The sequence below is a fragment of the Salminus brasiliensis genome, chromosome 20, assembly GCF_030463535.1.
Source record: "Salminus brasiliensis chromosome 20, fSalBra1.hap2, whole genome shotgun sequence".
In the NCBI taxonomy this organism is placed as follows: Eukaryota; Metazoa; Chordata; class Actinopteri; order Characiformes; family Bryconidae; genus Salminus; species Salminus brasiliensis.
The window spans coordinates 32,248,032-32,270,908 of NC_132897.1; the positions used below are offsets into that span (position 1 = coordinate 32,248,032).

Consider the following 22,877-nt stretch of genomic DNA (forward strand, 5'->3'; position numbering starts at 1 on the left):
AACTGTGCTTATGAGCTGAGAAGCCGCCATGACAGATTTCAAAATAAAAGTCCCGCGTTTTTTTTTTTTTATTACTGGTGGAAACGTGGTTCACCCACTCAGAGCCCAGTTAGACGAGCACTAATGTTATTAACACACACACATATATATATATATATATATATATATATATATATATATATATATATATATATATATATATATATATATATATATGTATATATATATATATATATATATATATATATATTAATAACGTCCCTGAAGAAAAACATAAAGATAAAACCTTCTCTTCACACTCATGTAATATTTAAAGGGTGTAAAGTATAAATGGGAGTGTTTCTGTAAAATTGAGTTTTTTTTTGTTTAATCTGAAAACAGATGGTATGTGTCTGAACAAATGTTAATTATTCTGTAAATGATTTATTATGACATTATATTAGCTACATTTGGCTGACAGGTTTATCCAGAGTGAGTTAGTAGTTTTTCCCAAGGAAAAATCAGTACATTAAATAAAGCTTCTTAAACAAAAAGATATATATAAAAAAAAAGATGCAAGAATAAAATATTAGTAAACTATAAAATATTAAATTACAATACAAGAAAAATAAAAAGCACATAATGATATAACTATATGCTTTTTTAAAGCGTGTAATGGAGTGTAGTGGACTTTGACGGGTTTTGAGTTCAAGGTCGGGGCAAGACCACCACACCACACTACACCTTCAGCAGGACCCCCTACCTCTACATTCTTCTACCTGTGTAAGAGGATTCCAATGTTAGTCGATCTGGATAAGAATATGAGCCAAATGCCTTAAATGTAAACATTAAAAAAAGCCACAGGGGTCCAATAGGAATCACACAGGGTAGATGATTAAAAAGCTAACACGCTTATTTTACTTTTTATTTTTAATAACATTTTATTTTGAATACATTATACAATATTTTTAACTGAAAACACTGTGTTTAAAAAAGTATATCTATGCATATTTAGACAGAAAAAACAGATAATAGTTGTTATTTTTTTTAATATTTAATATTGACAAACTAAAGTATAAACATAAACACTGCTAATACTAATAACCATTATTGTTGAGTATTACATATTATTATATAAAATATTAAAGCCAGTAGAAGTGACCCAGTGGGGGGGGGGGGGGGGGGGGGTGAGTTGAGTTTGGAATATAAAACAAGTTGTTTCAGTATTTAATATAATTATATTATTAAATATAAACACATTAATATAATATACTTAAACTTACGAGTAAGAATTTCTTTAATAAACATTTATTTTTTAATAATTTCACAGCGCGAAAAACTAGCCAGGGCTGACCGACATCACACGTCACAAAGTTTGAGCGGGAACCTGCAGACAGTGAAGAGGCAGCTCCTCGCTGGCGGACTGGTCAGCCCTGCTTTAATTACTTATATTTGACATGTTTTATGATAATTATGAGAAATACATGTCTAAAAACAAAGCTTTTCAGGAATTAGAGCGTTTGCCCGTGTTTTCTGAAGCGGTTTCCTCAATGGTTTTACCTGAGGTAGCTAGCACGTTAGCTAGCTAGCTAGCGTTTGGCTAGCGCCAGCTCGTTAGTTAGCTAGCTAGCTAGCTAGGCTAAAGAAATGCTTGGCCTTAGCAAGTAGCTAATGGCGTACGGCAGTATGTAAGCTTTGTAAACGAGATATGCTTAAATGTGCGAAGTTTGCCCACATAAACTACCGGCTTTATTGCTAATGTTAGCCAGACAACATGTCCCGGTGGTCTGGCCTGCGAGCGCAGCCGTACCCCCCCTCTCCCCTCCTCTCCTGTCCTCCACAGTCTGAACAATGTGTGTGTGTGGTGTCTAAAATGAGCATTGCTCTGGATATGTGAAGAAAGTAGTAAGCCCAGAGCAGTGGTTCATGAACCTGGTCGTGGAGACCCCCCCCCACACACTTACATAAATGGCATTTAGCAGACACTCCTGTCCTGTCACTCACACAGGACGTCCCAGGCTTGTGTTGATAGACCTTGAATTCAAGGTGCTGCACTTTGAGCTGTGACACTGCAAGAAATCAGCCACACAGTGTCTGATACAGACATCTTACAAGCAATGTGCAGCTCCTAGAACCTGAATGTTAAGATTACTAAACCATGCAGGAGCCTGAGGCCACGAGCAAGAGGAGGAGTGGATACAGGCGGTGGGGTTGAAGACTTCGGCCAGAAACGCACAAATAAACACTAGCCAGCTGTGTTCACGTATAGCAGATGTATTTAGTTACAGCTGAGTTCCCATGTGTTGTAGAAAAACTTCAATTGTAGAAAATTTCAATAAATTAATTTATTCATTTGTCTTCTTCTTCGTCTCTTCCTGGTCAGGGCTGCAATGGGTCCCAAGCCTACCTGGAATCATTGGGCACAAGGCAGGAATACCCCCCTGGACATGGCAGCTGTCTATCACACGGTACCACACACACATTCAGTTCACTCCCACCTAGGGCAATTTAGATGATGATATGATGATACTAGTATAAAACCATCCTGGAAATATTAGTGAGGTCCTGGATCTATTGAGCCACTGAGATTTTGTATATCTTGGCTGCTGATGCCCTGTTTACACCAGCATCATGTACTGCAGTAGATAGATATGTAAGTCACTACTCACTATCCAATATTTTGAAGTGATGAATAGGACGGCAGATGTACGTTATATGTGCAATCTGTCGCTGTGTTCATATCTTCCTGTCTGAATCTTTAGTCTCTACCAGGGTAACAGTAGTCTGTCGATCTTCAGTGGCAGCTCTGGAGCTAGTGAGCCTCATATTTACAAAACAACAATGGACTGCATGAAAACTGTTATGATCGTAACCTGTGAGATATTTCATTCTGACTATGACCATCATCGGTACTCACATTATTCTTACCGTCACCACTGTGATTACAGTATTATCAGTACACCTGAGCATGACAGTCTTATGTGATGATACAGTTAATTTTATTGATAATTTATGAGTAGATTTGACCAGAGGAAAATGGATCCTCCCCTGTGAGTCTTGGTTCCTCCCAAGGTTTCTTTCTCTAGCTTTGAGGGAGTTTTTCCATGCCCAGGTATCTGAAAAGCTGCTTTGGGACAAAATTAGTTGTAAAAAGCGCTATACAAATTTAATTTGATTAACTGTGTGTGAGTAATACAATTACAATAAAATCACTATGTGAACGGTATAATAATAAACAGATAGTGCTGGTAAAAACTTAATCTCACTGCAGTAAGAGATCTAAGACTAAGATATATATATATTCAAGATGCTACCACCCTTCGCCCGGTACCCTATTATCATGGCCTTTTAGACATCAGTTATATCACGAGGTCTCGTGTCATCTGAGTCTATGTATATACTACCCCATTACAGAGCTAAAACCAGTGGCCTTTAGTTATATACTTCAGTTCGTGTTTATAGATAACATGGTGTTGTGCAGTGCCAGAAACCACATAATTAAATCTGTTTGTATTCTTAATGTCCGAAGGCCATTTGTCTAAACAGAGCTTGCGTGAGCTGTGTGTGTGTATTTTCAGGGGAGTAAAGTCCAACTTGAAAGTCCTCAACAATCATTTATTTAGCCAAGTTAGCTGAGGTGGTTAGTAACTTCAAAATCGCTGAGGCTGAGTATATTTTTGATGGACTTTTAATACTTAATAATAGATTTAAACCATACCTCAGTGTTTTAGTAATGAAAGGAATCTTCTTTTCCCTCATTTATGTTTTACTTTCCCACATTTAGTTACTAATTGCTGTACTGCTTTGCATTGCATTCATCACATCTAAGTCACTTCAGGTGTTTTTGGACCTGGTATATTAACCCTTATCTTTGTTTGAGGATGGTTTTAGGCTTCTCTACCCAACTCTGTTAATTAGTAAACTTTATGGACTTGCTAGATTGATCCTTATCATGGATGGGCTTTTGAGGATCATCTGTTCATCATATCTTTCACCCTCGTGACCTTCATCTTCAGGCCATAACCCTCCATACGTCACACACTTAACACTGCCTCCTAACACTGCCTGCACTGTGTGGAAAGCCACACATCTGGGTTTGAACTCCCTGATAGGTAAAGAACCTCCAGGATGCTGAAGAAGGTGCTGCTGTTTGGTTTTGCAGGCCTGGCCGTCCTCGCCGTGGGCATCCTGATCGGTCACTTTGGCATTGAGCAGGACAACTCGCCCAAGTGGCTGCGGGAGCTATCTCACGATGTGGACGAGAACTTCATCAAGAACTTTATCGCTGAGGTGGACAACATGAAGATTCAGGAGAACCTCAGGTGAGTTGAGCATCAGTTAGAGCTTTGAATAAGTGAGACTAGCTAATAGGAAGAAAAAATCACCCATGGTCAGTTATGATTAGTAGTTCATTAGAAAGATACAGATATGAAACTGTACCTCATTAGAAGGTTCAGTTCTAGGGCTTAAATCTTTCTATGCCCTACAGTTTAAAGCAAATGCTACAAAAGCTACAGTGCAGTTAAGAATAAAACTAAGATGACAAGTGTTTTTATTTTTTTTTCTTTAGAGAACAACCAAGAAAGAGATTTAGAGGTTCTTGCTTTTTTAAGACACTTGTGTACTGACAAGACTGTGAAGAACCTTGTAACAGCTTTTGTAAAGCTACATTGTTTAAGGGTTCAGTATGTGGCTTAAATGTTACGAAGGTTCTGTACATTCTCATCACATATACAAAATGGTTTTGAAAAGACCCATAAATCGAAAGCTTTAAAGGAACTAAAAGCAGTTCCTTAAAGAACACTGGCACCTTTATTTACAAGATCGTAGCAAAATGGACCAACCAACTTGATTGATGCCATTACATGTCCATGATGTCATGGACCATTACAAAAACATTAGCTGATCCTGAGAAATGGAATAGACAGGCCATGCAACATTGTGAAACTTTGACAATCAATGACAGTTGTCCTTTACATTGTGTCCAAATGTCATGATGGATGGATCAATAGAAATGCTCCAAAATGAAAAAATGAGATAAAAGCTCTTTACATTGACCTCCATTAGAGGTTAAGAAGGTAGCCGTTTTAGAGATATGAGTTTTTGGCATGACTGTGACAAGATGTGTGTTCATATACATCTGAGTAAGAAAATTTCTATAACATTGTCTATTTACCACAGTTAGGAGGGCGTCTTTCTCTGATAGTGGGTCAAGACGATTTTATTTTGTGCTAGGAAAAACTATGACTGCTGTACACTTAACTGTGTGCAGCTTCATGTTTTATGTATTCATGTTTTTCAACCTGTTCATCCTAAACTCATACTGAGATCTGCCTTAGTGCTATAGTTACAGTGGTCTGTTGTAGCGGTAAACTAAGAATGACCTGGCCTCCTCCTTGCATAGGGAACTGACCAAGGTGCCCCACATGGCCACCACTGCAGGGGACGAAGCCACAGTCGAATTCATGCTAAAGAGATGGCAGGATAAAGACACTGGTCTGGATGCTGCATGGAGGGAGGATTACAGGGTCTACCTTTCTTTCCCGAAGAGCGATACGCCGAATACTGTCACTGTGGGTGAGTGCTACTGATGCTAACCTGCAACTTGTCCACATATTTGTTGACACCTCTTGTAATAAACGCTTTCAGCTACGATACATTGCACCCACTGGTGACGAAGATGTGCAAATAAAGCTTGTCCAGTCACTGTAGAGAGGTATTGCCAATAGAATAGCACTCTCTGGAGTAGACAAACATGAACCCGTTGGCACCATTGTGTTCTCGGGAATGATGGATTGTGCTCCATCCAGAACTTTTGGGATGAGTTGGGGTGATGATCATCCAACAACCTGACCTCACTAACGCTCTTGTTGCTGAATGTAATCAGATTCTCTCAGCAATACTCCAAAAGTTAGTAGAAAGCCTTCCCTGGACAGTAGAGACAGTTACTCCAACCAACCAGGATAAACAGGATAAATAACATTAAAACCACCATGTTGTTTCTATGCCTTTTGCCTGTGTAGCATTATTATTTTTCTGCATAGTCTGTTAGCCTCCTTTCACCCTGTTCTTTAATGGTCAGAATCCAACAGGACCACCACAGAACAGACTTGCGCTGCTGGTACGAGTGGATCAGACAGTGTTTAAACACTGTGTCCACTCTTATTAGACACCCCTACCTAGTTGGTCCACCTTGTAGGTGTAAAGTCAGAGACAGAAGCCTTGTATCTTTTGCTGCACAGTTTGTATTGGCCAGCCTTCATCAGTGGTCACATGACACAGTTGGCTGGATATTTCTGGTTGGTGGACTATTCTTAGTGATTCTCAGGGGGTTCACTCGTACCAGCGCAACACACACTACTAACACACCACCACCATGTCAATCAGTGTCACTGCAGTGCTGAGAATGACCCACCACCCAAATACTACCTGCTCTGTAGTGGTTGGTCCTGTGGGGTCCTGACCATTGAAGAACAGAGTGAACTGAGGCTATCAAAGTCTGCATAGAATTATAGAACTGCCATATCAAAGTTCTCGTATATGATGAAAGAAGGTGGTGGTAATGTTCTGTCTGATCAGTTTTAATTATAATTTGTTTTATTTCTTTTGAATCCAACATTTTCAGTCAATGCTACTGATGACGTGCTGTACGCTGCGCGGGAGAAAGAGAAGCCGTACGGTCCAGACCAGGAGGACCCAGCGGTGGTGCAGCCTTACGCTGCCTATGGACCTGCAGGACATGCCAGGGTAACAAAACCTCTTTCCTGGTTTCATGTAGACCTGCACAAGAGTTTGATGTACAGTGTGAAATGTCCATAAACAGTCCATAAACTTCATATATGGACTTGAAACTGCATTATCAACCTGTTTTCTAAATTCATTGTTTTTATGATCACTTATTTACATACGCCTATATAGCCTAAAACAGCTTAACTCTGACCATTCACAATGAATTTATATGGAGTGTATCAGTCTGGACTGCTTTTTCCATTCTAAAGGTCAAATATGAACATAAATTATAATTGTTTGTACATAAACTCAAATGGACTACAGAGTGCCAAATAATGCAGAATATGCAATATCCAACATTAAGCCACCTCTATATGAATAGGTATCATTTTATTTAAATGTCTTTCAGGAATTAATCTTATCTCTTCTGTGCCGTCATTGTGAACAATTCTTATGAAACTTCACATTCTGAACCTTCTGCCATCTGTAAGAGATAGCAGGATGATAAGGGGCTTTAATAGATGCCCTTGCTTTATGGAGTGGCGTGAGGGACCTTTGACGTTTTACAACTTCATTGTAGTTCACCCTGTATTGCGATGCAATAAAATGAACCTCGCTCACCCACACTGTAGCTAGCTTGTGTTCATGCAGGCTGTTGGGGAGATGAGATCAAGGCACTGCAGTGTTGTTACATAGCTGCATAAAACATGACGATCATTCTGAGAAGTGAGAGAGATAAAGCATCTGCCCATCAGGGATGTTAAGATAAAGCTCATTATATTGTAGAATGACTAGCATAAGTGGTGGCCACGTCACAAAGAATTGGTGCAAATTTACAGCAGAAGTCTGTGGTATGTACTGGATTGGAATATTGGTGCATGCATTCGTTAATGCAAAAATGTGAATATTGCCGTTAGATTGTGTTGTAAATGTTTGCTGTAAACCATGGATGAGAGTGTTTTCACAACACCACTAATAATTCGAGTATCCTTTTCGTGGAGTAGTGCTATTCTCTGGGATGAAGGCCAGTGTATTACAGTTTTAAGCATTTTATGTTTGTAGCCAGAGTAGTAAATAGCCACAAGCACCTCGTAAAACACCTAAAACATGGAATTATACCGTTCCAATTTGTGTGGAATGATTGGCAACTTGTGCTGTGAGTTGTGGTCAGATAAATGCCAGCCAGTCTGTCTATCTGTCTATCTGGGTTTCTCCCAAGGTTTCTTCCTCTTAGTATGAAGGAGTTTTTCCTTGCCACTGTTGCCACCACCTCCATTGTGGTGCTTGGTCATAAGAGGCGTGGACCTGGATCTCTGTAAAGAGCTTTGTGACAACTTTTGTTGTTAAAGGTGCTATATAAACAAATTTTAAATTGATTTGACTCGGTTGGGCAGTGGGCGGTGCTTTACAGTTGGGGACACCTCAGGGCACCTCGCACCAAGCCGTTTACACGGCTTGTAATTGGCTTACAATGTAACTCTGCATTTGTGCTGTCCACTTACGCCCGGCTCACCCAGGATGTCAGTACCATTTCTCTGCATTCTGGCCTCCCAGCCACAGTAACACAGTGTTCTAGGTAACTAAAAATAAAAGGGTTTTTAGAAATGCTGTGCTTTGGTCCAGCCTGGAGCTCGGCCTGTGGGTCTGCAGCCAAAAGTCACTCATATCTCATGTAGATTTGGGGCCCGGTTACTTTCTCACAACTAGAATGTGAAAGACATAAACCTGTCCCACCTGATTGAATTGACAGAGAAACAGAAGGTCTGAGAACATCATCATTAATCACAAGATGGCAGAAGAACATTGTCAGACAAAAAGAACAGAAACAGAAAGAGCAGCAGTGACGCTGTAGGTGTAGCTCTAAATGTAAGTGTGTTGATCCTCTTGCTGAAGAGTCTTTCACACGCTGCTTTCATTCATTTAGAGAGGATTAGACTCAGCTGTGAGACTGGAGCTCTACACTGAACTTAAAGCTAGTGTTTAAAGCCCAGTTTGGAGTCGCTGGGTTTTTTTCCACTAATCACCTGCTGGATTTATATTCCACTATGTTCTGATCATCCTCACAACCTCCTCACATTCAGTTTAGACTTGCTCTGAACTAGATGTAGCTGGAGCTAAAACAATTCTTGCCTAAAGTGAATGTGAGGAGCAGGTGATCATATAGTGGTGCAGCTCCAAACAGGGCTTTAAACACTAGCTTTCAATTTAGTGTGGAGCTCCAGCCACAGAGCTGAAGCCATTCCTCTTTTAAAGAATAAAAGCAGTGTGTGAAAGACTCTTCAGCAGGAATAGGATCATCACACTCCCAGTAAGAGCTAAAACGGCTCAGTTGGAGGTTCACCTACAGCGTTCAGTTGTAGTGTTTAGTTTCTCTAAGTAGAGTGCAGTTCTACTGAAATAAGCCGATGGCACATCGTTATCAGTTTCATCAGAAGAGCATTGTTCTGGTAGGACCTCCTCTGATTTCCTTGGTGCTCTTTCTGTGTTGGTGTTACTGTCAGCTTTAAAATCTTTGAAGATCAGCAGAAGAGCATGGTGCTGTTAGAGGGCTTTCAGCAGAAATATAGCTCTTAACAGTTTAATGCTATTCTGGTTAACAGCATGTTCACACTGTTGAAGGTAATAAATAACTGAAACTCATCTGTGTGTGATGTTGCTCTGTAGCTTTTGAATCACAGTATGAATTACTGTACCTACCGTTCCCATAACCTTAAAATAGCTGGTCACTCAGCTGTCAGTTGTTTACTGTAAAACCTACAGATTTTTCTATAGTTGAGGGTTAGAGCAGATGTTTTTCTCTGAGTGTGTTAAAAACATATTCATTATGATGTATGAATTTGTTTTACCTCAGTTTCTTAAAATTCGAATTTGCTTAATCCCCATTGTGATGGATTGTGTTGAAATGCTTGTGTTGAATACTTGTGACGTATTTTGACCAATGTCCTCAAGCCCCCCCACCCCCCCACACACACTGCTGTAACAACCTTAAAATTTTTTTAGAATGTATAAAAATTTATTACATTTTTAATATAAGGCACTCTTCATCACCATCTCTTTTGTGTAATGACTACTGTGATATAACTGTGTTGTGCGCAGGGGAAACTGGTGTATGCTAACCAGGGGAAAGTGAGTGACTACGAGCTCTTGAACAGAACACTGGACCTCAGCGGCACCATCGCCATCGTCAAGTACGGAGGGGCAGGACGAGGAGCAAAAGTAAGAAAACCACAAAGTTCTAATACAAAGTCGAAGGGAATTAGGGATATCCCGATCTGATCCAGTGACTCCAGGCAATTCTAATGGATCGGGTATTGGCTTTTAGGGTTTCGCTTTTTTGGTTTGCTGTAGCAGGGTGTAATCTGGACTGTAAGATAAACACTATAGAGTTTAAACCAGTTTAATAAGTTGCTCCAAACAAAATAGGTCAGATTAGAATTTAGTCTGATTACAGAAACTGATTTTGCTGCTGTTTACGAGTGTGGATTAGCACAGCTGTATTATTTACAGAAACTAATAAATATCGGATCGGATCAGTATCGGCCGATAGCTGGCATTAAGCGGCTCGGATCTAATCAGGGGGTAAAAAAAACCTTGATCGGGACATCCCTAAAGGAATAAACCGTCTAGTCTTGTCTAGTCTTTTCTCTCATCTACACACACATGATTTGATTTGAACGGCGCTGTTTGAGTTCAGCTAGGGCTGTTCAGTTCCAGAAACATTGACTGAACCATGGCTGATTCCTGTTTGCCTAGTGAACAAAACAAGACACAGGGCAAATTTAAAAACATGATCCCAGTGTTGTTAATTTGAGATTTCATTGTAGTTATGTAACCTATTTGACTTCAATGAGACAAGTCTGGGAAGTCAACGCTTGCTGAATTAACTGCACCCATTTCTCCTGTAAGTGTCATTGGATGGGTAATTGTTTCAATGTTTTAATCCAATTTCAATGTTGTTTTTGATACAGATTTTACTTTGTTTTCTACACAGTAAAATTAAATATGGTCATGTGTGTGCAAGATTCCGTTTTTCAAAAAGTCTAGCTGTGAGTGTGTGTGGGTTCTGGCAAATGTGTACAGTCTGAAGTTTGGAATCTGTGAATCGACACAGCCCTTTTTATGTCTCAAATTGGGTTTTGCTCACTTTTAGTGCAAACACAGTAAAAAATTGATTATGGGATTTGATGGACTGTTTACCTGATGTACTAGAACCACTGAAAAATCTTACACATTTCTACACATTTTACAGAGTACTACAAGTAGCGTAACTGCATTTGCTCATTAGCAGAGTCACAGTGTTTACCTTGTAATTGTATGGGTTTTGCTGTAGTGTGGAAGTGCTGACCACTGTCCTTGTATTTTTAACTGAACAGGCAATCAATGCGGCTCCATTCGGGGTCATCGGGGTGCTTGTCTACACAGATCCCTATGATATCAATGAGGGCCTGATGTCTGACGAAAACGAGACTTACCCCCACTCCTGGTACCTCCCCCCATCTGGTGTAGAAAGAGGAAGTTACACCACTGACTTTGGAGACCCTCTGACTCCTTACCTGGCTGCCAAACGTAAGCATGAGTTATAAACATCTCTTCACTACTTGTATGATTGATAAGAATTGGGTGTACTGACCCTCACCCAACAAATCTAATTACATTTTCAGAGGACACGTATAGGATTCCTGAAGAAGACATCAACGGGGTTCCGCCTATTCCAATCCAGCCAATAGGCTTTGAGGATGCACAGGCCTTAATATGGTAAGTTCAGAGTAATGACAGGGGCAGAAATGTACATTTGGGATATTTATTTGTTTATATTGTATTTGGACATTATTAGATGTAGTAATCCAGTATGAATATGCAGTTTTTGCATTTATCCCAATCTCTCTCAAGTGCTTATATATTAACTAAGCAGCCAAAAAAGCAAGTCTGTTTTGAATGGTTGCAATGTGAAACTTGACTGTTTTTTGTTTGGGGAGAAAATGGGAGAATCACAGCTCCTGAAAGGTCTGAGAAATCCAGAAGGAGCTCTGAAAAATCCCTGACCCCCTTTTTTTTTAAATTAAGCACAATTGCCATTTAATTATGGTAAAATTCCATAAGTCATAATAAGTTATAATAATATTCCATAATTCCCACAAATTTCAACCTTTCAGACAAAAGCCTCATGATTCGTAGGGCAGTGTATTCATAAGCATTCAATCAAAATACATTTTTTATAAGGGGGCTTTTAGAGACTCTTCTGGTCACGTCTGATTATGTTCACTACCACCTGCGATTCTGTAGTAACTTGTAACGTTTGTATTTGAGTCTAATAAAGCTTGTGATGTTTGGCAGTCAGCTCGGTGGATCTGCAGCTCCTGATGACTGGCAAGGTTCCTTTCCATGCACATACAATTTTGGTGGACCAGGTTTCAGCAGCGCATCTTCTTTTTCAAACAGGTACAGGGGATATCGTTGTCTCTCACTTAACCTTTTAATGGGCTGCACATGTCTGTTTTATGACGAGATCCATAGTTTGCTCTAATAGACTTACTTCTGTGGTTTCTGACACTGTATGACACTGTTGACTAGAAACATGGATAAAAATAACTAAAAAAAAACAAAACTAGAAGCAAACATTAGATACGAAACATTGACATATTGTAAAGTTTGCATAAGAGATTTTTTATCTGCCCTCCAGTGATGTGAAGCTGGATGTGTACAACGCTGGGGAGCTGAGGGACTCAGCAAATGTGATGGGAGTGATCTGGGGCAGCGTGGAGCCAGGTAAGCTCTCTCAGCATCATCTCACCTCTAGGGCTGCCGCGATTAGTCACCATAGTCAATGATGAAGACTTTAGTTTCTTAGGTCTTTAAAACGCTCCAAATAACAAATAAAAATAACAAATGCTTTTCCTCGTTATCACTACGTAACTTCTCCATGAGGTCAGTCGTTTCTGGCTCCTGCCCAGTCCAGTCGGCTCCATTCAGAGCTGTAGTTTTAAAAACACAGTTGGGGCTGCAACAGATTTATTAACCACTGGTAGGGAAGCTTTGTAAATTTGTTGTTCTGCTCCCCGGGTGCTGGAATTGGATTTTTTGTTTTTTACCTTTTATATAGAAATGTAAATGTTCTACTTAACTTTGGTGGGAAATGATAAGCCTGTGACTTAATTATTACTGGAGCCACATTAATTTGTCTTAATTAACCATATGATTGAATTGCATTACGCGTTTGTCATGTATGTCTTTCATTTTTGCCTGTGCATTTTGAGTTGTGTTTTGATGTGCTTTCAGACAGGTATGTGATGTATGGGAACCACAGAGATAGCTGGGTCCATGGGGCAATTGATCCCAGCAGTGGGACAGCGGTCATGCTGGAGATCACCAGGATCCTGGGTCAAATGGTGAAGGCAGGTAAGCTCTAAAAATGGAAGTACTCCATAAACCAACAGTAAAACACAGTTGATTAGTTTACAGTCGTAGTTCAGATTGCCTGAAGGGCTGAAGCTTTTTCACTAAACTATCACTTTGTGCTTAAACTGGTCCTTATTGTTTTCCTTCTTTGTTTGAGGAAAGAATAAAGACGTTTAGGCAGGTCTAAATGACGGGTGTTGGTCGCACACCAAGTTCTTTTTCTCTTCAACAGGAAAGTGGAGGCCTCGGCGCACTATCATCTTTGGAAGCTGGGGTGCGGAGGAATTTGGTCTCATTGGATCTGCTGAATATACAGAGGTGAGAGCAGCATTATCAATCAGGCCACTGTACAATAATTAATACTGGGTTATACGAAGCCCAGTAAACACTGTTTGTGTTACATTTACAGGAGTATATAAGCAAACTTAGCCAGCGGACGGTGGCCTACATCAATGTGGACATATCTGTGTTTGGTAAGTCTCTATTATTTCAGTATCCTACACTTACTTTGATTTGGCTAGTGATTAAAGCAAGCAGTGGGTATATGGCCTGAATTCCGGGAGGTACAGAAAAGCTGTTGGGGAATGTACCCCCTTGTTTGTAGTTTTTACAGTCTAGACATGTCTAGATGAGGATAATTGTGGGGTGCTGTAATCCAGTATGAATCTATAATATGCAATTCTTCTGTCTGGACACTAATGATTGTCAAGTGATTTGAATCCAGCATGAATAGGCTGATTGTCAGAACTGTGGAGTGATTTACAAACTACACACACTGTAGATTCTTACTGTATTCAAAAGTCTGGTAGTAAAATTGTAGATTCATACTGGGTTAAAACTACTCCACAATGTTTGTAGGTTTTTACAGTTTGATGGCAAAATCGTGCCGTGATGTTAACAGTATGATTGTTGAGTTATTTAAATCCAGTATGAACCTAGTGTGAAGTTTTTAGTCTGATTGTAATTGTTGAGTAATATAAATCTTGTACGAATCTATGGCGTGTCGTTTTTACTGTCTGTGAAAATTACACTACATTACATTAATACTTGATTAACATCCACAATGTTACAAATTTTACAGTCAAAAGTGTAGAGTAAAAGTGTAAAGTGATCCAGTAAGAAGTGTAGGTGTAGTTTTTGCAGCCTGTAGTGTTGGAGTCCAGTATAAATATGGTGAATGTAGAATCACGAGTGTCTTGTTAGGTTGAATAAGAGTTCAACATCCTGTAAAGCTGATCCAACATAGCAGTGAATGCAGGCTATGAAAGAACACTGTTACGGGTGGAGCATCAATAGGATGGGTCATTTTATAATAAAAGACACAAAGAGAAATAACACCGGTGTTCTTTTCTCCAGCTAACGCCACTTTACGAGCTTCTGCATCACCAATTGCACAGAACGTTATCTTCGCCGCCTCCAAGCAGGTACGTATTTAATTAGTTAGTTATAGCCATCAGCACTTAGCATATCCCAGAACTATGATGAGCAAGTTTAGGCTAATGCACTGCACTTAAGTACATTCCTCAAATTAGGTAAATTTATCCTGTGAGCATTAAGATAAACATAAAGATCAATGTGACTTACGCAAGGCAGCCACAGCACCTGCTGAGTGGAGTTGCTGGAAGTCCAGGAATGTAGGGGATTTGGGGAAAAGCATATATATATATGTGTGTGTGTGTATTTATGGAAAACAGTCAAATCCAACCACACCACTACTTATTGTTTTACATACAATAGCCAAAGTGTGTTTTGTTGCTGTATGTATGTTCTAACATTTAATTGAATTTATCTCCACTCTCAGGTGCAGGCAGCAGGGTCAACCTCCGTATCGGTGTACGATAACTGGATCAAGTATTTCAACAGAAGCAGCCCCACTTATGGACTCATCCCAAAGTAAACCTTTTGGATTTATTGCTGGATTTAATCCGTTTAGAAGTTACAATTATTACAGGTTGATACAAAAGCTAAAAGAAACAGACATTCAATCAGACCATTTTATTACGATTATTGGAAATGTTATCGTGGGTGCAGTCTGGATTTAGATTTAGTCAGAATTTGCACGCAGCAGCGTATAAACTTATGGATACGTTTAGCTATTCTTTTATCCTAATTGACGACTGACTGTGCCATTGGGGGCTCATGAGTGGTGTAACTGTCTAAGCGTTGGCCCAGTCGTTAAGTAAGCATACCCTGGTGAACCCCCTGCTCTAACACGCCTTGTTAATTATCTGATTAGCTGGCTCATGTGTGTTGGGAGCAGGGTATGCATTAGAGTAGAGGTAGTTCTGTTGGCTGACATAACGGAATTAGCTAACATTCTCTTACAAACTTACAGAACTTTAAAAGCACATGCAAGATTTAACCTTCTAGCAAGCAGGTGGGGAAAAGATGGCAAAAGATTGATGATTTAATTTATTTGTGACCATGATTTTTTTTTCTTTTCTGACGGACGGTGTTTGTTTCTGCAGTGTTGGATATCTGACGGGAGCAGGAAGTGACTACGCTTCTTTTATCCATTACTTGGGAATAACCTCTATGGACATATCCTACACCTATGACCGGGTATGATTCCTGTCACTGTTTCAGAATACTGGATGGTATTGAGTTGTTTTTCCAGAAATGAGTTAAACCTGGACATGTCAGAGTTATTCTGTTCATAACGAATCCTTCAGGATCTAAGATCCCACATGGCCACTTAGTGTATCTTTTGTTGATCACTTATCTGATAGTAAAATGTGTATGTATTTGTTTTTGCTGTAGTTTGTGTGTGTGTGTAGTATTAACAGCTATGTTTGTTCCAGAGCAAAACAAGAGCACGTATCTACCCAGCATACCACACGGCCTATGACACTTTTGACTATGCTTCCAAGTTCATTGACCCAGGTGAGCCAGTGGCCTCTAGCAGGTTTCCCTCTATTTCAGTTGCTTTTCTGTTTTTTTTTTTGTTTTTTTTTTTCCCTAATGCAAACCTTAAGGTTCCGATTTGAACAAAAAGTGCAGAGTATAAATAAAATGCTTTTCTATTTTACTTCTTCCATTTTCAGTCCTGAGAATAGGCATTTGACATAGATTTTCTGTAAACTGTGTATCTTTAAAACACCAACTTGTAGGCACTGGAACAGATGTTCCTAGCATATATAAAGAACATTTGATTTTGGGACGCATACACACATTACACTTTGCTGCCTGAAATCTAGACATCAGTATATTTCCTGGTAATTTATCACATCAGTTCACCTATGAACCCTCCTAAAATATCATGTGACCTTTTTCCAGGACTTTCAGTCCAGCTCAAGTTCACTCTGAAGCTCTTCCTGTTTAAAATGATTAATTCCTTTACACAATGAGTCTTAAGTACATAAACACAAAACTGTCACTTCATAACCTTGTATTTCTCCTTATGAAGGATTCACCAGTCACCAGACAGTAGCAAGGACTGCAGGGAACGTCCTGTTACGACTGGCAGACAGCCTCCTGCTGCCGTTCAACTGTAGCGACTATGCAGAGAGTCTGGAGGAATACCTCAGTAGAACTGTGGAAAACTTTGAAGAGCTGCTTAAAGCACACGGTATCTCAACAGGTACGTAATTATACCCTCGTAGCAGGACCTGCGGTCATGAAAGTGGTACTTCTTTGTGGAAGAAAGTCCACCACCTAAAAGTATCTGGTTAGTAGTGGTTGGAAAACTGCGTAATAAAGGATGGTTCACAGCCTGTTACTGCATACGAACGGAACGCTTTCAGACTTCATCTTCTCACATTTTAAACATTCATTCACATTTTAAAAAGTTCAGTTGTTTTTTTATTTATTTATTTATTTTCGCAATGATCTACACACAGGGATGTTCCATTCACATGACTATTAAGACCTTCTGAATATCACCGTACTTTTTCCAGGCAAACTCGGTAGTGTGGGGCTTTTGTAATGTTTTTGTTACAACTTACTGCTACAGTAGAAATGACGGGGAGAAGAGACTGAGAGCAGTTCAAACTGTAGGTCTTTATTAATGATCATACAATTACACCTGATTACCATCTAAGTGCAGTGTTCACTTACTCCACGGCTGAGCTCCTGTCAGGATGAGGGGACCTCTCCTCCTTATGTATTAGGTTTTGTAAGGTTTGCTGAATACAGCTCATGGGAAAACGCAAGAAAACTGAAAATCCTTGACTGGCCCATCCAGAGTCTGACTGTGCACTGACGCCCCTCATTCTGCCTGATTTACCTGAGCTTGAAAAATGGGAGAAACGTCCCGCAGGAAGATGTGCCAAGCTTGTAGAATAATTTACAAAAAGGCTTAAGGCTGTCATTGCTGACAAAGATGCTTTAAGCAAGTACCAAGCACTGAATACTTGTGTAAATGGGATATTGCAGTATTTTCAATACATAGATTTGACATTGAGTGTGAAACCTGAAACATTTGAGTGTCTGAAAAAGTTCCATATGTTGTGCATATGCAATACATATACTGATACTTACAACCTGTGATTGAGCACTGCTCATGGTGACACTTTTTGAGAGAAGCCCTAAAAATGTATTTTTCTTATCGCAGAGCCTTTAAAGGAGGCAGTGAAGTCCTTCCGGACTGCAGCTGCTAGTCTGGACCGTGTTATCCACAGCTCTGACCTCCTAAATGAAACGTAAGACAAAGTGCTTCTTTATCCAGTTAGACAGAGCCTTCTCTACTCCACATTGCTATAAAAAAATAAGTTATTAATGATAAGAATCTTTATCCAGTTGGCCAAAACTTTGCTTGTTTGTCCATCTATCCGGCCAAGGCCCTACTCATTACTGCTATAGTCATAATCCTAATAGTAATAAATGTGCCTATTTATTTTGTTGACCAACAGTCTTTTATCATTTATTTATGTAATTAAAAAAACCCTGAACATGAAATATATGATTGCAATGGGCAAATCCTAAGACAGATACAAAACGCATCGATGTTAGTCTTAAACTTTAAGAGATTGTTTTTTTCCCTCTATTTTCTGAATTTGTCTGTTAATCATGAAAGTGGGATTTTCCAAATGAAGCTCTGTAGTTGTATGAGGACAGTGATGGTATAGGGGTGTTAAATTAGTCTTGCTGTTCGCAGGCCCCTGAAAGCCCGCCGGATTAACGACCAGCTCATGCTGCTGGACAGAGCGTTCCTGGACCCACTGGCGTTCCCAAACAAATATGGATTCAGGTAACACTCATTCTTAGTTGTTCAGTCAAACAAGCTAATGTTGCTAATAATACCTGAAGGTGAATAGCCACCAGTTTCCAAGAGTCTTAGCTTCTGTTTGTTGTGAGTGTTGTTTATTGTTATTTATTTTTAGTACCGAGTGTCGTCTGTGCAATTCCAACATGTGTGTCTCATTTAGGACACTTGCCTGTAGTTTACTAAATTGCTTTGGAATTAAGTCGAGTGAAACTGCAGCGCTGACGCTTGGTTTGAATCCTCCAGGCACGTGATCTGGGCGTCCAGGTCATCAGGAGTGTCCACGTTTCCCGGCCTGGCAGATGCTGTGGAGAAGGCCCAGACCACCGGCCTGAAGGAGGACTGGGATCAGGCTCATAGACATCTATCCATCGTCACACAGGCAATCTCTGGGGCTGCACACACTCTTACTGAAGTGCATGCTTAGGTGTAGCTCTAGTCACACCATGGGTGATTTCTTTGGAGGATGGAATTATACTCTAAACTTTTAGTTGCTTGAAATTTCCGTTGTAGATAAACGACATAGAACCTAGGAAGCTAATTTAAATAACACGTCACTTCTGATTATGTTTCATGCAATTAGCAACTTTCAGCTCACTTAGGGAAAGTTTCACTGTGTAAAGCCAGCCTAAAACAGTGGGTATGTACCTAGTCTCTCCATCAAAAGAAATCAATGCTGTTATTGTTCAGGCTACACTGAAAAATGTACTCTGATAAGCTCTTATTCTTAAATTAGTTCAAGTAGTGTTTGCAGGGTTATGATTTAATATATTGTGATACTGTCTTCTTAATCAATTTTCAGGAAAACTATTGTTTTATCAAATCTGAGTAATAGAAAAAAATGTATTTTTTTACAACACAAAATCACTGTACTTTGTTACTCTATATTTGAAAAGTAGTGTTTAATATCTTGTATTGTAAAAATAACTTAGCCTTAGTTTGCATTTAGGTGTTTGACCAGCAGATGTCGCCAGCGTGTGATGTTTCCAATCTACATTGAGCCTGTATTTTACCTCCAATATTGTACTATCTTATTCAACAGAAAATGTCAATGCAGGATTAAAAGACTAAAAAACACAAAATTAACTTGAAACAAACAGGTTTATTTTTCAGGCATGATTTATTGAAAACACACCAACGTGATACTCTACAAATCCGTATTTTCTGTTTGATTCTAACAAGTGCAGACCTCCTCGTCGTCGTCCTCCGGGTATTAGTAAAACAAACATAATACATTCTGTCAATGCGGTGTCTTTTCCGAGCACTACGAAAGCATGAACCCCTTTAAACGTGTCTATTCTTTTTAAAGTATATAATACAATGTAATACAAGGCAACACCCATCACCAGTCTAAGACTACACTGAAGACATGGAGTGAGTGAAGGGGGGCCAGGGCTTAGGGAGGGTTACGGTCCAGTAGAGGATAAGGAGAACAACAAAGAGCTGAATATAAAACACAGTTAACTCTTTTGTCAATCTAACACAGAGAAGGGTTAAGGCACATATGATAGTTACAAACACGTTTGCTACCAAGTTTTACATGTAGTGTTGTTGTGTGTGTGGTGGTTTTTTTTTTTCTTCTTTTTTTTCCTGACACTTTGAGTTATCTACAAAGGTAAGGTCTCTGTCTTGTTTACATGCTGCCCACCCTTATCTCCCCCCACCCCCTTTTTGTTGGTTTTTCTAGAAATATACAATCCGACACTGGTAGTGGCGCTCACCGACCCGACTTAATGGATATCACTGTACTGTACAATACCAAATCCTTTGGTTGTGTACTGCGAAAAAGGCAGTCAGGAACAGACAGACACGACATGACTCATGGACACGCACGAGACGCTCTCGACGCGGGGCTATAGAATATATTTCATCTTTCAAAATTAAAGTTAATACACAAAGCTACGGTTACTTTCTGTCGTTAGAAATCTCTGTTATAACACTATGTAGAAAAAGGTCAAAAAAACAAAAAAAAAAAGAAAAGACTGCAAGCGGTAGAGTGTCACATGACGATGGAGCTTAAAAGATACATGCTGCTTGTTTAGCGGATGTTGGAAACAATAATGCCATTAACCAAGTCCCTCCGGCGTCCGCTGTCGTAGTTCCGAGTTCGTAGGATCGCCTCCCTCCCCTGCCAGTCCATGTTTTCCCTTCGCAGCCTGGAAATGACTTCAACATCACAAATAGACATAGCACAGTCAATATCTTTACATGATGTCATATTTGACCCAGCGTCCCGCGTGACTAAAATGTGAGACGTGACGTGTTTATTTTTTAACCTACAACATGGAGGACGTTGCAGGCTGTTCCTTGCCCGTTTGTCGACACCAATCATCCCACAAATCCGTTTGGCAAGTGACCAGGTTTCATATGTATACGAAATGTGTAACGATAAAATTTTCACTTTTTGAAAATATAGAATATAAATACACGATGTAACTCTGCAGTCTTTTGATACACACCATTAAATTAAGCAATTATCCTTTTTTTTTAGTTTTAGTTTTTTTTAAACAAGGCGATGCTTTATCCATTGCATGCGATCCCAACATGTTTATGGATACATCCAGCAATGAATAAAGAGCGTTATATTGATTTTTTTCTTTTCTTTTCTTCAATTTCACAACCTTAATATACATGTAGAAAACCAAAGAAAAAATATAAAATGCTTTTCTCAACCAGTGCGGTCACACAAAAAAAGATCCTCCCTTCACGCTAAACTAATTCGATTCTGTTTCATTGCCTTATGCAAACCAAAATCACAAACGCCGCAAATCTGTAAAACATTCCAGATTAGCTGCCTCACTCCACCCTCGGGTTTTTCCGCACTCTTTAGCAGTGACAGAAACAGTCCCCTTCTGTGGTGTAGCACCCTGCCTGAAAACAAGACCAAAAAATGCTGAAGCTGCCTGGGACCAATGGTTAGCTGTGACCTCTTTTTTCAGCTTTCATTGCCTGGAAGCAACGTTAGCATTTTTCGGAGCAAACTGTTTCTATAATAAAGGATACAAGAACACAGTGTAGTGAATATGCCAAAGCGGTGTGTGAGGCGCCACGACAAAATAGCATAAAAGCAACACCTTCAGATGCTTAAGTGCTTCCAGATCCTTCAAACAGAAACCACACCCCATCCATTATCTGTAAATACAAACACAAACATCCCTCAATCCACCACAACCTTCAACCTTCATGACCTTCTGCTCTTAAAACCCAACCAAAGGAGAAAAAAAAAACACTACACATCCAAAAAAAAAAGGGGGGGGGGTCTCAAATCAAAAAACAAACAAACAAAAAAAATCTATTTGACATTTTAAACAAAAATGTTTTCCCCATCTTCTCCATCTTCGTTCGTTCCTTTCCAATAACACATCCATGTCCACATCACCACCTTCTTTTCGCTTGCTACACACATCCATCCGTCATTCTATCCATCCAATTAGTGACGTTTAAAGCAGTGAGCCAGTGCTTAGTTCCAACTCGCTCCGTTACGGTCCTCCTCGCTCAGTGGGAATGTACATGTGTGACAAATGGAACAAGTTCCCGTGTCGTCGTTTTCGTTGTACACGTCTCTCGTTGTGTCGAAAAACGAGCTCCGGCGATTGGCTGCTGCTGTATGAAAGTTTAGTACGGTGCTTTCCTGTGATTTTTCTTCTCTCTTTTACAAAAGTCCGCTGATGAGTCCACGTCGCCCGGCAGATGGCGGAGAAAATGGCAGTGGTGACTTTGTGTCTCAGAAGATCCAAAGTTGTAGTTGAGATGTTGCGGCGTCCGTCTGCGGCTAAGCCTGGGAAAGAGACCGCGGGGAGTGACAACAACGACATCAGATGTCAAAACGTGGTGATATATCCTTCAAATACATCTACAACTACACACACACAAACAGTACCAGTCAATCGAGACACACCTACCCGTTTCTTCTGTATTTTTAAATCTGAACACTAGCAGAAAGTAGTCAACTCTTAAATCCTAAAAGGGTTATTTCTCATCACAACATTTGAAAAGCCTCTTGTTTAATTGAATTACAGCCATCCATCAGACTTCAAACACATCAAAAATATGTAATTAGGATTGGGATGTTTTTAAGGGAGATTTTACAATTTAAGTATTTAAACATATGCTTGCATGCAACTGTTCAAATGTTTGGAATCACTTTTCATTGAAATAATCTAAACGATTTTTATATACGATAACTTAAGCAGTATAAGTTAAAATACTCCACATTTTGAAATATAATTACTTTATATTTTACAATTATTTTTGATTTCAGATAATGACATTCCAAAGTTGCTAACAATTACAACTGTCTTTAGTGATCAGAGATTGAAAAAAAAAAAGTTGATTCCAATTAACATTTGTTTCAAACGTTAACACTGTATGCTAATAGCAATTAATTGAGTCCAAACATTTGATTTAAGAAGGTTTAAATAACTTTAAACAGGACTGTGTATTCCAGTAGGTGTGTCTCAATGTCTGACTGATACTGTTTGTGATACTTACTAACCAAAAATCCCATATGGAAATACAAGACATATATAATGCAACGTTACACATTGTATTTTGTACGTCACTGCCGTAC

General features: G+C 39.5%; 2 protein-coding genes across 15 annotated transcripts in view; one reads left to right on the forward strand and one right to left on the reverse strand.

Moving 5' to 3' along the window:
* The first annotated feature begins 4,107 nt into the window (after positions 1-4,107).
* Positions 4,108-18,834, forward strand: naaladl1 (N-acetylated alpha-linked acidic dipeptidase like 1). Its single transcript, XM_072664840.1, has 19 exons — positions 4,108-4,301; positions 5,384-5,556; positions 6,605-6,726; positions 9,805-9,924; positions 11,082-11,274; positions 11,370-11,463; positions 12,043-12,147; positions 12,389-12,474; positions 12,985-13,104; positions 13,337-13,422; positions 13,514-13,577; positions 14,461-14,528; positions 14,906-14,997; positions 15,573-15,666; positions 15,906-15,987; positions 16,511-16,684; positions 17,657-17,744; positions 18,200-18,292; positions 18,554-18,834. The coding sequence occupies exons 1-19, from the start codon at positions 4,108-4,110 to the stop codon at positions 18,732-18,734; spliced, it is 2,229 nt and encodes a 742-aa protein (XP_072520941.1). The 3' UTR covers positions 18,735-18,834.
* Positions 18,835-19,389: 555 nt separating this feature from the next.
* The window catches only part of arvcfb (ARVCF delta catenin family member b), a 225,530-nt gene continuing 222,042 nt past the window's right edge, over positions 19,390-22,877 (reverse strand). For all 14 annotated transcript variants that reach the window (XM_072665138.1, XM_072665136.1, XM_072665133.1 and 11 more), the window contains one exon: positions 19,390-22,085. Coding sequence is in view for 1 of the 14 variants with exons in the window: in XM_072665143.1 (XP_072521244.1) it covers positions 22,080-22,085 (6 nt within the window). In the remaining 13 variants the exon portion in view is untranslated. The remainder of the gene's footprint in view (positions 22,086-22,877) is intronic.